At 41.7% G+C, this 15,620-nt stretch overlaps 1 protein-coding gene across 2 annotated transcripts; it reads left to right on the top strand.

Moving 5' to 3' along the window:
- The first annotated feature begins 2,746 nt into the window (after positions 1–2,746).
- LOC142665907 (zinc-binding protein A33-like) lies at positions 2,747–14,977 on the top strand. 2 transcript variants are annotated; one of them, XM_075845716.1, is made up of 4 exons: positions 2,747–2,999; positions 3,695–3,774; positions 11,219–11,326; positions 12,981–14,977. In XM_075845716.1, the coding sequence occupies exons 2-4, from the start codon at positions 3,724–3,726 to the stop codon at positions 13,977–13,979; spliced, it is 1,158 nt and encodes a 385-aa protein (XP_075701831.1). In that variant the 5' UTR covers positions 2,747–2,999; positions 3,695–3,723; the 3' UTR covers positions 13,980–14,977. The 2 variants fall into 2 exon arrangements, with proteins under 2 accessions (XP_075701831.1, XP_075701832.1); XM_075845717.1 differs by lacking the exons at positions 11,219–11,326; positions 12,981–14,977 and adding an exon at positions 5,415–6,706.
- Positions 14,978–15,620: the final 643 nt, after the last annotated feature.

Here is a 15,620-nt window from a genome sequence, read left to right on the forward strand (position 1 = left end):
GGAATATAGAATTTGTTGACTACGCTATTGATTCCGTCAAAAACGACAGAACCCTTGCACAACGGAGACAGACACAACGGAGACCATTGCCACCGGATCCGTCACTATTGAAATCAAGTGTGATGGAAACAGAAGCCTATAGTTTCCGTATGTGTGTCAGGGCCCCGTTCGGAAGGAAAGCTCCGACCGAACGGAGCCCTGACGCAGATGTGAACGAAGCCTAATCTATAGAAATTCATCCAGTATGCTATGGAGTGTGGAAGGGATAAGTAAACTGTCTGGCACTTATAGAATATTGTGGGGCACTGTAGCAAGCCAAGCGTGGGGCAAGCTACGACCGAGTGATGCGCACTTAGGGCTGGATTAAGGTTTGCAAAAGAACCAATATGCGTGGAGGTCCCTAGTAATTATTTTTTCTTTTACAAGAAGGGATATTTAGTGTAACATAATACCACCCAAATACTAGAATAATACTACACACAAATGATTGTGCTGTACAATGCCCACATATTAGTGCCATAAAGTACCCAAATATTACTTCTGTAAAGCATCTAAAAAATACCACAACTCAACCTTGTTACAAGCCACCAGGAACCAAATATAAAGCAGTCCCTTCTCATGACCCCTCTCCATTAGCAAGAGCAGATCCTGCACTGGAGAACTATGCATTACATCATTATATAGGCAATTCATTTGTAATATCATGGCTCCTGCAGCTTTCCCAGGCTAATAGATCTGGTCTTTTAATACCGTAGGCTTCTCAATTTTCACAAGACTCGCGACCTTATGTATATAATCTGGGCGCAAATGCAGCTAGTCTATGTGATGACTGCAGCGGAACAGAAAAAAAAAAATGCTGGTAAATCAGTCACAGAAATCTGCAGCAAATAGTGTGTGTTGCTGCGCATATTGCTCCGGAAAAACAATGTAGCTGCGGAAATCATTACAGATTTTTTCGCAGTGGTTTTATTTGCTGATTTAGTGTGAAGCTTTGATTATAGAAACTTTGTACACCTGCGGATTCACAGCGTTTCCGCTGCGGAAACTCTGTACAAACTGCAACAAAACTTATTCTCCCCATTCAAGTCTATGGGCAACACATAAGAAACAGATAAGAAAACCACCCTGCAGAACACTTTCCATACAGCTATTCTGCGGTTTTTTTCCACAGCACGTGGCCGAGACTTGCAGAAATCGTATCCACTTTGCTGCTACTGTAAACGCTGGAGAATTTCTACGCAGAATTCGTGGCGGAAATTCAGCAGAATATCCTGCCTGTGGGAACATACCCGCCTCCGTCATACACATTTTGTGTAGCTTTTCTTGGGCATAAAAAAAAAAAACGAAAAAAAAAAAAACGGCTAAAATACGCACCTTTTTACATTGCCGATCATGCAATTAAAAGATCATGTAATGCAAAAAGATTCCGCTTATTCTGAAAAGACAAAAACTAAATTGACATGGAAAAACCTGAGAGCTATGCAAGAAAACGCCACTAACTGCCTGAAAAAACGCAAAAAAAAAAAACCCTTGCTGCAATTTGAAAGGAAGAAAAAAAACAAAAAACGCAGCCGAGCCAAAAGATGCAAGACAAAAACGAAAAAATGACACAATCAAACGCAATGTTTGTAGGGAGTTTTATATTTCAGCATCGACTTCCCGCTACCATCTGGCCACATCATTTTTTGCCCAAAAAAAAAAAAAAAAGGAGCAGGAAAAACGCTACAAAAAACGTGACGACGTTCCTAAAAATGCTATGTAAAGCCACCCATATAAGAATAGGTTCTGCTTTTTATACCAAGATCCAGCTTCGTCTCCCGTGAAGATCTCTCAGCATCCTCCCTATGATATAGTGTTTCACCTGCAGGAAGTGACGATAGTCCTATATCCCTGAGTCCTGCACTATGTTCAGTGGCGTAGCAAGAGGGGTTGCAGCAGTCACAATTGCCCCTTGCATGCCACCCACACCACGTCTATCCACCGTTGCTGTAGTAACTGGGGCCTATGTAGTATACAAGCCCCTGTAACTATAGTAACCATGTACTTAACCACCTTGCTCCGGAGTCTGGTTCGGGCGCAGTGCTAAATCCGGACGACTTTCAGCGTCCCGTTATGTACGCCGCGCACAAGGCAGTGCCACTAAATGGCATCAGGACCCGCACTGCCCCGGGAGATGTAGAAAACCTGATTCAGGAGCGAAGAGGGTGAGTATAAGAATACGGTCTGCTGGGCCCTGTATCTAAGCCTGACATGCATGATACGGTCTTCAGGGCCCTGTATCTAAGCGAAATGTGTGTTAGTCTCTGCTGGGCCCTGTATCTAAGCCCATCATGTGTAATATGGTCTGCTGGACCCTGTATCTAGTCCGATCATGTGTAATATGGTCTGCTGGACCCTGTATCTAGTCCGATCATGTGTAATATGGTCTGCTGGACCCTGTATCTAAGCCTACCATGCCTGATACGGTCTGCTGGGCCCTGTATCTAATCCTATTTTTATATATATATATATATATATATATATATATATATATATATATATATATATATATATAATTTTTTTAATATATTTTTTTTGGGGGGGGGGGGTGGCATATGTCTTTGGGCTATTGCCCCTGATGTCTTAAGACCTTTGCAACACCCCTGGCTGCTAGTGCTGCATCAATGGGTCACTTGAAGGCCGGCGGCCATGAAGAGAACTTGGGGGGGGGGGGCATAGAAACTCTTGCATCGGGGTTCATGAGCCTTTAGCTACACCCCTGTGTGGATGGTCGAGCTACAGCAGGCCGCCCTCAACCCCTGATTAGACCTCTGAGCAGCAAGTCAGAAACGAAACTCAGCAAACAGCAACTTCATGAAAGTGAAACTGTATTGGAGGGCAGAGTAAGAGATTAGCATATAGTCAGCTGGAGGCGGCCGGGAACTCCTTCCTATGTGCAGCTGCCACCGTGGCTTTATATGCTAGAAGAAAGAAAACAAACAGCACCTGGATATGAAGTGGTATGTCCTATATCAGCGGGTAAAGGGGGTTTTACACTGGATGATTATCAGGCAGACGAGCGTTCTTAGAAACAGGGCAGTGGTCAGCAGATGAACGAGCAAACGCTTGATAATCTGCTGGTCGTATCGTTTTAAAAAACAAATATCGTTGTCGGCTGCACATCTCCCGGTGTAAACAGGGCGACGCGCTACCGATATGATAACGTATGGGGACGAGCGATCGTAGTAAAGACCGCTCGTCCGTATCCATAGCTCCATGTGACAGGCGCAAACGATCAATGATGTCACGTTAATCGGCGCTCGCTGCCCCGGCCGATTATCGGCCGGTGTAAAAAGGCCTTAAATCTTACTTAAGAAATGCAATCGGCGTCTTGTATTCAAATGTAAAGAAATCCCTTAGCTGTATCTATATGCGTTAGTTAACTTTTTTGAGGCTCATTTCCCTCAGTATACACTACATGTACCTGATAATCTTGTTTTTCTATCTCCATTTACTGTCTGACTGATAGTGAGGTGGGCTTGTGATTGTACACAACAGCCAATCTGAACAAGTAGAGCTGCAGTATAGAACATAAAAGAGAAGCAGCCTGAGCTTCCAATTTCAGACTCTCAATAGACAAGGAGATTTACGTCAGTCAGTGCTCTCTCTATGTAGAATTGTATATTTTATATGGCATATTCTATATTGTTTTCAGATATTGAAGGAAACCTAAAGTGTAGCACAATGGACTCTACAGAGGTCACTCATCCCGACGCTCCAGAGCAGGATCACGAGGTACTAGTTTTTTAATTGCTCATTTTACAACAGACTGTACAGTGGTTTTTGTTGCATATATATTTCTCCTGCTGTATTATATTTATGTATATATCTATATGGTAAGACTTTGAATACACCTTTCCATGGATAGAGAGGTCAACAGGGTTATCATCATGCCTTCCTTCAGGATATTAGGACCACAAAGTAGTTTTCGTGGAGCCTTCCTTCTTTATGTCGGTCTGATAATCCTAAACATCTGCAAGTCCAGTACCTGTTAAATAACCAGGGAAGCAAATGATCAAAAACACATTTCCAGGTCCAAACTGTTGAGGGTTTGTCTCTCCCAAGTTTTAGCTTTCATTTGCATACAGCCATGCCCAAGGCTGCCAGCTATATTAATTTCTAATGATTGGAAAAGCTAGCTACCTCCTCCCTCACTGATCCCACCATTGAACTACACATTCCTTGTTTCTCAACTTCTGTATAAAAACATTTTGTACATTAGAAGGATAATATTGAAGATTGATCTGTCCGACAAATCACTGATTTATATATACACATTTAGTTTATGATACCAGATCACGTTTCCCACTTTACAGGTAGAGATTAGTCAAGCATGTCTCTACACAGTTAGATGGATGAAAGGGGGGTGGGTTACTTCACAGTAATGGCCAGTGACACCTGGGGTGCACCATCTGTGTGACCAGATGACAGAAGAATCAGCCCCCATAGAGAGTTTAAATGGATGATAAAGATAAACGGTCAGACAGCTACTTCCTGCTGTCAAACGGTTATTCTCATCACACAACGTAATGGCACATTGCAATAATAGATATGCCATTATTTTTCGATCGGTGGGGGTTTGACTGCTGGGACATCCACTGATACTAAAAATATAAGGGACCCTTTTAAGTTACTCCTTGAAATGCAGAGCTCCTGGCTGTTCAGGGAACTGCAGCACGGCCCCATTCACGTCAGGAGTGGTACGGTGCAGTGAAAAACAGTGAAGAGGTGCTACGTCAGCACTGTGGCCCCTTAAATCAAAGGACCGGTGAGGGTCCCAGCAGTCAGACCACCATCAATCGCGAAGAGTTGGCATATCACTAGGATATGCTATCACTTTGTTTGATGAGAATACCCCTTTAAGGCAGGAAAGGTCTTCAGTACAAAGAGACTAAACACAGTTACTGCACATAAGAGTTAAGGAGAACCGTACAGTTTTAATTTTTGGCTGAAATTTAAAGTTTACCTTATAACGCTTGTATTAAATCTAATGCTTATAAACTGCATGAGTCCAAAATAACTTATATAGTCCAATACACATCTCAACATGAATGGTAACTATCAAATGGTGTATGGATATGTAGATCAAGATCCAAAGAGTCTGGAAAAATCCAATATATAGACAATGAGAACTCACTGGCAGATGCTAGAAGGCTCTGAGCCCCATGACACATCAAGTTGGTCTTAAACTGCTCCAATATACATTGATATTCTTCATAAGTTGTAAAAATGTATTAAAATGGACCTGTATAGGGTCTTTTTAACCAATGCATAGTGAAGAATAGATGAAACCGCAAGTTGCTTGTAATATTGCATCACGGAATTACAATAAAATCAAGGTTCCTAACAGGATATTGTCGTCCCTCTCTGTGTAGACCAACATGAGTGATGCACTTGTTAACCCAACAAAGGTCAAAGATGACGTCATGCTGCCAACAGCAGAGGTACCCAAGTTATCGATCAGTGATATTAGAATCCATCTTTCCCATATGCAGCTGGTGTCATGGCAAATAGTCAGTAACATTCACAATAAAATTACCCTGACGCAAAAGAATCATGAACTATACCGGTTAAATCTCGGTAAAATCTACCGTGACTGTCATCACTTACTGGAAATAGAGGAAGAGATGAGGGTGACTGAGAGTAAGAAACAGGAAGACCAAGCCATGCAAAGGTTGGAGGAGAAAACCTTACAACTGGTGCGTCTTATGGAGCAACTTCAAGGCACAAAATCAAAGAACCAACTAAGTGACCTTGAAGCGAAGTTAAAGGCACTGGAAGGGCCGGAGAAGGAACTAGATCTAGGTGAGCCTCCTATACAGCTCCGAATCTCCAAACAGATGATGCATATGGTGAAACCAGTACCAGAACAGATACAGTTTGATCCACAAAGTGCTCATCCGAATCTTGTCTTATCCCCAGACTTCAAGCAAATAAGATTCGAGCCAACTCCCCAAATGATAAAAGCAAACTCAAGATATTTCGAGCCAGGGTTATATGTTTTGGGGAAACCGGGATTTAAGTCCGGTCGGCACTACTGGGAAATAAATGTGGGCAGTAAAAGTAACTGGATCATAGGTGTTGTGAAGGAATCGGTGGAACGCAAGGGATTATGGGAGTTGAATTCATCAAATGGCTATTGGGTTCTACGTAAGCAAGGAGGCAATGTGTATTATGGCATCGGGAAAACTTGCGAGAGGCTAAAATATAACTTATCTCCTATAAGGATTGGAGTCTGTTTGGATCTATTTAGAAGTCACCTGGTCTTTTATGATGCCAGCTCCACAGCGGTCATTCATGAACTGTCTCTATGTGTGGGTAAGGAGACATTGCTTCCATTTTTTTGCCCTGGAATTCCTATGATAGACGACGACTGGTGCCCACTAACTATATGTGTGTAGGAAAAAAAAAAAAAAAAGTGTGGGTTCCCTAATATGCCCAGTATATTTCCGGAGATTTACAGATCATTGCCTAAGATTGGCCACAGGTGGATACGGACATGGAAAACACTTCACATATTAGAAATAAAATTGGATGAGATTCAGATTGGTCAGCCCTCAACAACCAGAATTGCACCTTCTTATGGATAGGACGAATTAGATGACCACAAACCCCTAATTATAAAACACATCTCTGCTTTCAAATATTTGTTCCCATGATGTGCAACGAAGCAATAAAATATTTTTTCTTGCTCTGGACTTTCTCTATCGATACAGGGAATTTAATCAACCGCAATCTAAATATATATAAATTTCTCCGCTTCTACATCTTAATAGAGTTCCATTTGCAGATACAGAGCTCCAAATATATGATTCAATTTAGGCTGCATGTATGCAAATACCACTAGGGGGAGTTTATGAGTTTCTTGTATACTGTTAATACATTGAACTCCATAATAATCCAGTATGCAATAAGATCCGAAAGCTCCCCCTAGTGGTAGCTGCAGGAAACTAGAACTTTATAATGTAATTCTACGTTTATACCGAATAAGGACTATGGACAAGGATCGTCTTGATGCAACAACCCCTTTAATAATCACTGCTAGCAATTTGCCTACTAGCAACATGTTATATAATAACTTAGGGGCAAGTCATAAAAATACTGCCCAGCTTGTTTTGCTGTATTCTTGCAGCTCTTGATGGTCAAACTAAAATTAGCTCCTCACCAGTTGATGATATTCTCAATTGACTGGAAGGACCATCAATAACATGCACTTAAGACATTGCATATTTTCAATACTAATAAAAGTTTTGTTAAGAGCCATTTGATTGTTCAAAAATGATGCTAAATCAAGTGGTCTACTGTTTATAAAGACAGTTCACCACTAGGGGCACTATTTAATTCCAGCCCAAATCTATAATTCCGATTATTTTATCACTCAGACATGTCTAATTGGAGGGTCAGATTTCAACAATTAGAGGGTTCCGTTCCTATTTCTTAGAGAAGAGGGGACTGCACGTGTTGTCACTCTCAATGGAAATGAATGAGATTTAAGGAAACCGCCTAGTGTTATGGTAAAGGCTATTTCATCTCAGTTGTCTCAGATGATTGTGCCATAACACATTTAGATTATGATTACTGATCATTCACATTCAATATTTACTACTAGAGGTGTGAACCAATTTGTTTGCACATAAAGGACCAAGATAAATGAAAAATTGTTCAGAACTTCCTCTCCTTGTAGTATGCAAAAAAACTAGATCTCATAGGAAACCGCTGACGCATTTCGGACAGAAAACTATCCATATAGTAGTTATGAAACGATCAGACTAATTAATTTTTTAAATGCAATATAGTGCCTCTAATAAACAAAGAGAAAACAGCAGAACATGTGCAGTGTTCCCTCTAGTATATGCTGGGATATGATTCTGTCCATTAATGCCAGCCTTGGGGGCTGAATTTACAGAAGAAACAGACTGTTTAGCTGCACTCCCTTTGGGATCGATTGGTCGTATCTCTTCTGTGTGGATATGTTTAGGGCTATGTGATAACAGACATGGCCAATCGATACTGCAGGGAGCAAAAGAAAACAAAGGGTGTTCCCAGAGAGTTGTAGACCCAAAAAGTGGATTTTAGGGACATAATTATTACGATTTTTCTTCGTACAATCTCATTTACTCATATTGATATAATCTCGGAGAGCCCCTTTAAACTCCCTGCCATATGGAAGTAATAAGAATCCCACAAAGACATTATGTTGTATCTCTGTACTGAAGGTAACTTCACATATGGTATGAGCCACTCCTGGTTGCTCAGACCTTTGTACTGTAACTCAGCTATGACAACAATGAGGGATGGGCAGTGTCCTATTTCAAGTTCCAGTTTACCTGGACAGTCTTAGTGAGTACACCCTGAATGAATTATTCTGTACCCCATAGTTTCATATCCTGTATGGGTCACTTATTAAAAGAGAAAACACAAGACAGAATAAAAAAAAAGCTCTGAAAAAAATAAAATAAAAAATTGAAGTAGTATGAAGTTTGTTCCAGATTATGTTTGTTTGGTTCGTTGGTTGGGGTTGTTTATCAGTTTAGCAACATCCTCACATCTCTAACCCGCTGTTGGCAACTCCTGTCATACCACAATTTTACATTTAGTCAGAGATAATTAACCTATAGTTTACTCATATGAATAAACAGGTCACTGCCTCCCACAAGATCAGCACACATCTCCCGCTGTTGTGATAATTGATGTCAACTGAATAAACACTGCTCCGATAAGGGCCGGATCAGGGCATTGATAAATGGGGCAAATGCCCCAGGGGCCTCCACCGTGCTGTCCCAACCATAATCTAAACGTAAGTGAGCTAGAACGGTTATTATTTTGGAGCCGTATAGGGTTATTATTTGCACACTACATAGAAGTCATCATAAGCACTGTTTAATGTGTTCTCTGTATTGCACTATCCACTGTATGGGTGCTGTATGGTACTGTTATTTGGCACTGATTGGTTGTATTCTTTAGGTACAATTGGGGCAGTGTTACGGTAGTATTATGCTTGACTTCCCTCTTTCCCAAAAAAAAAAAAAAAGGTATTCCCCTCACACGCGCATTTGTCCAGGGGCCTCAACAGACTTATCTGGCTCCCAGTAACATAATCACACAAGCAGACAGGTTCATTCTCTACCTCCCCCACATAGATACTTTATAGCACCCGTACTCACCAAAATAATATCATAAATGGCCGGGTCACTGCCTGCAACAAAATCAACACATTCATCTCCTGCTGTTGTCATCATTCTTTTGATCGAATTATACATAGTGTGTTGTATCCAAGCCTACTTTAGGAAAGTGACCAGGCACATGCAGACCTGTCCCCACTATAAATCACTGCATCCTACAAGGAGAACAAGCTCCGCTCTTGCGGTTTGGTTGGTTCCAGGACTTCTGGTGTTCTGTTTGTCTAGAGTCTTATTCATATAGCAGCCTATAGGGATGTACAGAGGCTAAAAACCCCATACAGAGCTAGTCCTACTGTCTGTTACAATGTATCAGTATAGGTAAGAGTTGCCAGACCAGAGTCCAAACCAGGAACGGGACTTATGCGGAAGTGTTTAATTTACAGAGGCAAGGGAGGACATACCCTATGTGCGACCTATGCAGTTCCACAGGGGCCCAGTAAATAGGGGGCCCACTGCTCCCTTAAAAGCAGCCAGCAGCAACCCCTACTGTCTATTAGATTGCATGTAAGGGACGGAGCCAATTCATTTTTTAAGTCACAATTACGGTTGTATAGAAGGGGAGTATTCTGTGCGGAGCCATCCATAAGCAAGGGGCCCATATTCTGTTCTTGAATCAGGGCCTCTACTGTCTGGATCCGCACAAGCAGAATATTGCCCAGACTGGATACATTTTAAAACACCCTCATGCAAACTAGAATGTTTCAGTTCAATGCCAGCCAGCAGAGATCTTGAAATTGAAGTTATACAACTTTCTAGACAACAATTCAGTTTCAGTAATCTGCCTTGAACAGTGTGTGTGGGAACCAGTCTCACATAGAAAGTCACACTGTAGTATCCTGTGACTTGGCAGGTGACCAGATCTGGTTTTAAATAGCTCACCTGGCAACTTTCCACACAAAGATAAATCCAAGCAGAGTTATGCTAGGTTTTAACAAGTTAATCATGGAGATCCCTGGCTCTAAAGTCATGATGGTTGTCACTTGGGTACAAAATAATGGTTCATGAGACTAATATCCCCATTCTGGAGGGGGGGTGGGGGGGATGTCTCACTGGCAGATACACGGCCTTCAACTCAGCCACTCTACCTAGAAATACTCCCTATAGCTCGTACTGCTGTATACAACAGCTATAATATCACTTGCGTCCATTGACTGTGTGACATCAATCCAAAACATAATTATTGTATAATGTATGTTGAAGACTATAGTTAGGGTGAATATGTATATACAATAAAAACTACCCATTATTATTATTATTGACAGATTTTACTTAAAGACTATCTGCACTTTCAACAAACCTTTTATATGCCATAGAATCAAATCAGAAGTTTTCATCGGTGGGGTCAGGGTGCTGGTTCTCATACCGTCGCTGAACCGAAGATGCAGAAGCGCTCAGGGAAGTTCCCTGCAATTTCAGCTTTGATCTGCGCTCCTCGGTAGGCTGTAGACGGACTCCTATAGAACATTTAGCACCAAACACAGTTAAATGTGCAGGGCGTTAAACTAAAGGGTTTCTGCACCTTCGTTTCAGCGACAGTGGGAGTCTCATCACCCGGACCGCCACCGATCAAAACGTCTAATATGTCTCTATGACATATCAAACATTTTTTGAAAGTGCAGATACTCTTTAAACTAACATATTGCAATAGATTCCCAAAATGTGATTCTCTTGGGATATACAGCAAGTAAACAGCCCATATATTTCAAAAGGTATCATGTAATTCTTTTTTTCCCCTGTGGTGGCACTGCAGGGAATTAGTACACTTACTGATAGGCTCCCAATAGATTACAGTTGATCGCTGAGGGATTCTGCAGTGGAACACCCTGTGAACAGTTTCTCATCAAGAAACCCTAATAACAAAGGGATTTCAAATGAGGACCACCCCTTTAATGATCAAGAGTCCACAAAGGAAATTAATTAGTAAGCTGCATATTCAGAATTTATCCTTAATAACACACATGGATTTCTATAAATACGGAATATTATGTACATTGCAGGCTGAAAACAAGTTAAACACAGCATGCAGCAAGACAAATGAAGACACAAGCATTGCATCACTTCTGACAGGTCAACGAGATATTCCACAGCAGAAGGAAGAAGAGAAGGTATTACCTACTAAATATCATGGGTGTAGCTATAGGGGGTGCAGAGGTAGCAGTCTCACCCCCGGCATCTTGGGGGCCCAAAGGTCCCTCTGCCACATAAGAAGACGGCAGTATTATAAATGGTACATGGTAGGTAGGGGGAACCGGTTTCAGATTTGCATAGGGGCCCAAGAGTTTCAAGTTATGCCACTGCTGAGTATCATATGCAGCTTATAGGTTTAACGCTTTCACTACTTGAACCTGTTTAGATAGGTCAACCACCTTCCCTGCTACTGCATATTGGTGGCATTGTTCATATAGGACAGTGAATGGATAAATACTGGAACCTTACACAATATTTAGCTCTTGACTTCTTCTAAAAAGTTAGTTTAAACTGAATCTGTCGACAGGCTCAACCTGTCCAAGTTGGTTCTCAACATTTGGCCAAGTAGGTAGAGCTATGCCCACTGTGGATGATTACTGACACTCCTCTAGAAGGAAGATCGCGGTCTGTCTCTCTAGTGACACCTATGGCGACAACTCCAAACAGTTCTGTCTACAGATGGATGTTTCTGGTTTGGCTATTAGCCTCTTTCAAGGCTCTATAAAAAGGGTTGGACATTGACTCACAAGATAGTCACCTATAGATGGATCTAGAGAGACAGTTTTCTTACTTATGGGAGAGCTATTTTGCATACTTTTCCCCAGAAGCATTGCCCCTAAAACCCCTACCAGCTGGATTTCCGCAAGGACAATCTGTACCTTCCAAGAGCTGCTTCATAGATAAGAATTTGATCCTTTCTGGGGTGCAACGAACTTTGCCTTAAAAGGGGTTATCCCATGAGAAACATGAAACACCAATCCACGGGTTAGGTGATAAATGCAAGACTGCTAGGGGCCCCACCACTGAAACTCCCATGTTCACTAGAACAGGAGTCCTGAGCCCCCAATTCCTATTCACTGTATGAACAAAGTGAGGAGGCGCTTAAACAGAGCGGTGACCATGATGCTCCATCCAACGTCTATGGGGCTGACGGAAACAGCCGAGCACTGTATTTGACTCCATTGGCCTCGTAGACGTTGAATAGAGCAGCAGGAGTTCCACCAATCCATTCAAACTCCACCTTACTGCAGTCGTGCAGTGCGGAGGAACGGATAGGTGATAAAAAAAAATTCATAGTAAAACACCTTTTAGTAGAAATTAAAAGGGTCGCCTCATTAGGGCATATGGACGTTAAAGAGAGTGGGTTCCTGCTTAACATCCCCTCTATAAGCCAAAAAGAAGAGGCACTCACGAGGAGCTCTGGCGAATCAGTCGTCCATCTATCTCAAATGAATGGCTGACATGTAATACTCAACTTCTGGCTGGCTTTTGTTTCCTTGGGCAAGAACAGCTGATCAACCGGGCGAGCTTCATTTTAAAAAGGTAATTTTAATGGGGCTTTTGTATATGCTCTGTGATAGAAATTCTAACTGATGATATCTTCCAAAAAAGTCACAACGAGATGTCAAAAATAACTAAAGTTGAACTACCCTTTAATTTATGCTCCTCTCTAGTGCCTCGCACTTGAGTCATCTCTTAATAGTTCATCGCATCAAGGTCCCGATTGTGTCTTGATTTTGGATGGAACATCTGTTGAGAAAAATATGACCTTGACTTATGCCCTTTCCACAGCGTCCATCAAGCCTTGTCCTTCAAGATGATGAAGAGTCCCAAGTTTCTCAGTGTCAGATTTACTTGAAGGAGGTAGCATGGAAGCTGTTTGAAGACTATGAGAAACAATTGCACACAACGCGGTTAATGGGAGATCTCCACAGGGAAAAACTTAAAGAAACCTTCCGTCACCTCCACCAGTATCTGGTACAAGAGGAAGAAACACGTATGGCCAAACAGGAAGATTCAGTAGAAACATCTATTAAGGACTTAGAATTCAGAGTCCTGTCGTTGTTAGGCTTTTCTACCACCATTACCGATATTCTGGTGAAATTGAAAAATGGAGAAATGGTATTAATGACCAAAGAACATTTAAAGCAACTCAACGATCAGTTGGAGGAGGTGTCCAAATTCAATGTAACGCTAAAAAGTCACTTATCACCTTTCCAGGTACAGGAATGGAGGGGAATACAGCATATTGTAAAACCAGTTGTAAAAATGCTTCACTTTGACCCCAACAGTGCGAACCCTAATCTCTTCGTATCACAAGATCTTAAGCAGGTGAGATACACATCCTTCCCTCAAGCTAGATACGCCAACACCTTCTTTGAACCAGGGCTTTATGTAGTAGGACTACCTGGGTTTCAAAGTGCTCAACATTACTGGGAGGTGGACGTTGGCCATAAAACCAACTGGATCCTTGGCATTGTGAAAGATACAGTGCAACTAAAAGGACCTCATAATCTGAGCATCAACAATGGGTATTGGGTGGTACGTAAAGAAGTAGACAATGTGTACTATGGGTGTGACCTCTCAATTCTTAAACTTATGACCTTCCCAATGAGAATCGGGGTGTTTGTGGACGTTTCTAGTAGTCACTTAGCTTTTTATAACGCAGATAGCACCGAGTTGATTTTTGAGATGTCCGAATGTTCCTTTGCCGGAACACTTTTTCCCTTCTTCTCTCCAGGGGTTCCTGTAAAGGAAGAAGACTTGGGCCCACTAACTCTTTGTCACTAACGACATCAAAAGAGGCCTGAGCTTAGGAAGTGGGAAATGTTGGTAGCAATGAAGAAGTTAAAAGTTAGCAGGGACAATTCTAAAAAAAACCTGGCACTGCCACTACTCCTTTCAGTGGTTTACATATAATTGTTTTTATAGGGCAGCACTTTGAAGTTAGGGGTTCTCAGACTAAATGGCTATTTTTTAAAGCCTGGTATGACATAAAGGGATTGACTCACAAAGATGACCCCTGTCCATATACCCCATTAGGGTATATGGATGTCAGAGGGGAGTCCCGTGCTCAGGTACCTCCTCCAGGAGCCAGAGTGGGGAGACGATAACAGAGTCTCTCGCCTAGAAGGACCTGTCCATGGCTTCCAAAACCTTTATGTCTAGAAGCAAAGGTAAAGCGCTATAGTGTGAGCTAAAAGTGTATGGAGGGGTATTTTCTCCATCCATCATCCCTATCCAACAATAGTTACTATAACTAGTAAATTAGGGTGCCCATTACTTGACCTCCGTTATGCAAGCCGAGGCCATCAGCGCATAGGAGAAGTGGAGAGCTGCCCGTCTCTATTGCAGTCCATAGGACTTCTGGAAACAGTGGATATGCCATAAACATCTGAAGTGGGAATACCCCTTTAAGTCTCAGGGACATTTAGGTGAGACCCTATTATTGGGCACAAGTACTTCACCCATACTTGGGTCGGATTGCTAGATCTGCCCTTGCCATGCCAGGGTAATACGTATATAATAGTTTGAATACTATGAATGATACATGTACAGCTCCTATGTGATGGGAAAGCTATATTTTTTTACAGCGTATGGAAAGTTTTCATGTGATCGAGTTGCTACAATGATGATCTGTCCTTGTGCCTGCCATCTGAATGTGAACACTGACATACGAAGGACGTGACTGCATCTACGTCAGATTTTATATGAAGGTCCTGCATTTTGATTATTTTATTATGTGTTTTCTGGTTTGCTGCAGATTATGTAATAAACTTGTACTATGAAATAGGTTCTAAATTTGATAAAATTCTAAATATATTTTTCAGGACTTCTGCAATGACTGTCTCCTATGTGTATTTAGTCGTAGATATCATGGGGGGGGGGGAGACGGGGGATTGATTAACTTTTGTACTTCAGTTTTCACATGTAGAAAAGTCACACACAGCACAATAGTCAGAATTTCTGGGACTTTTGCAATTTTTGGGCCATTTCAGCCGCTCTCGCCACTTTTAAAAAAAAAGTAGGAAGAGCTTAGCGGAAGGGGCATGGTCAACTGTAGTCCTCTGTATTTATTATAATATACGACGGAAGCTGGTCTAAATATTAGCGGAAATCAGTTTTTTATTCTGTGGCGTGCACCTTCTAGCAACTTTGTTGAATCTTGAAGCTCCAGTTTGTTTCTCATTAAGATTTGCATATCAGACACCAAATTTTATAAATCTCCCACAGAAGGTCTCAAGCCTCAGTGGGAAATCTGAACGTATGAGCTCCGCCCCACACACATTAGCCACGCCCCATAATTTCTGACCACGCCCAAAACAATATTTGTCTCATCAGGGGAGAAAGTACCTACTCATGGCGTTGACCACTCATTGTGAATTATTAATGGTGCCAAAAAAAAGCCCACACAATTAGGCCATGTTCCAG

The sequence above is a fragment of the Rhinoderma darwinii genome, chromosome 13 (assembly GCF_050947455.1).
Source record: "Rhinoderma darwinii isolate aRhiDar2 chromosome 13, aRhiDar2.hap1, whole genome shotgun sequence".
Taxonomy (NCBI): Eukaryota; Metazoa; Chordata; class Amphibia; order Anura; family Rhinodermatidae; genus Rhinoderma; species Rhinoderma darwinii.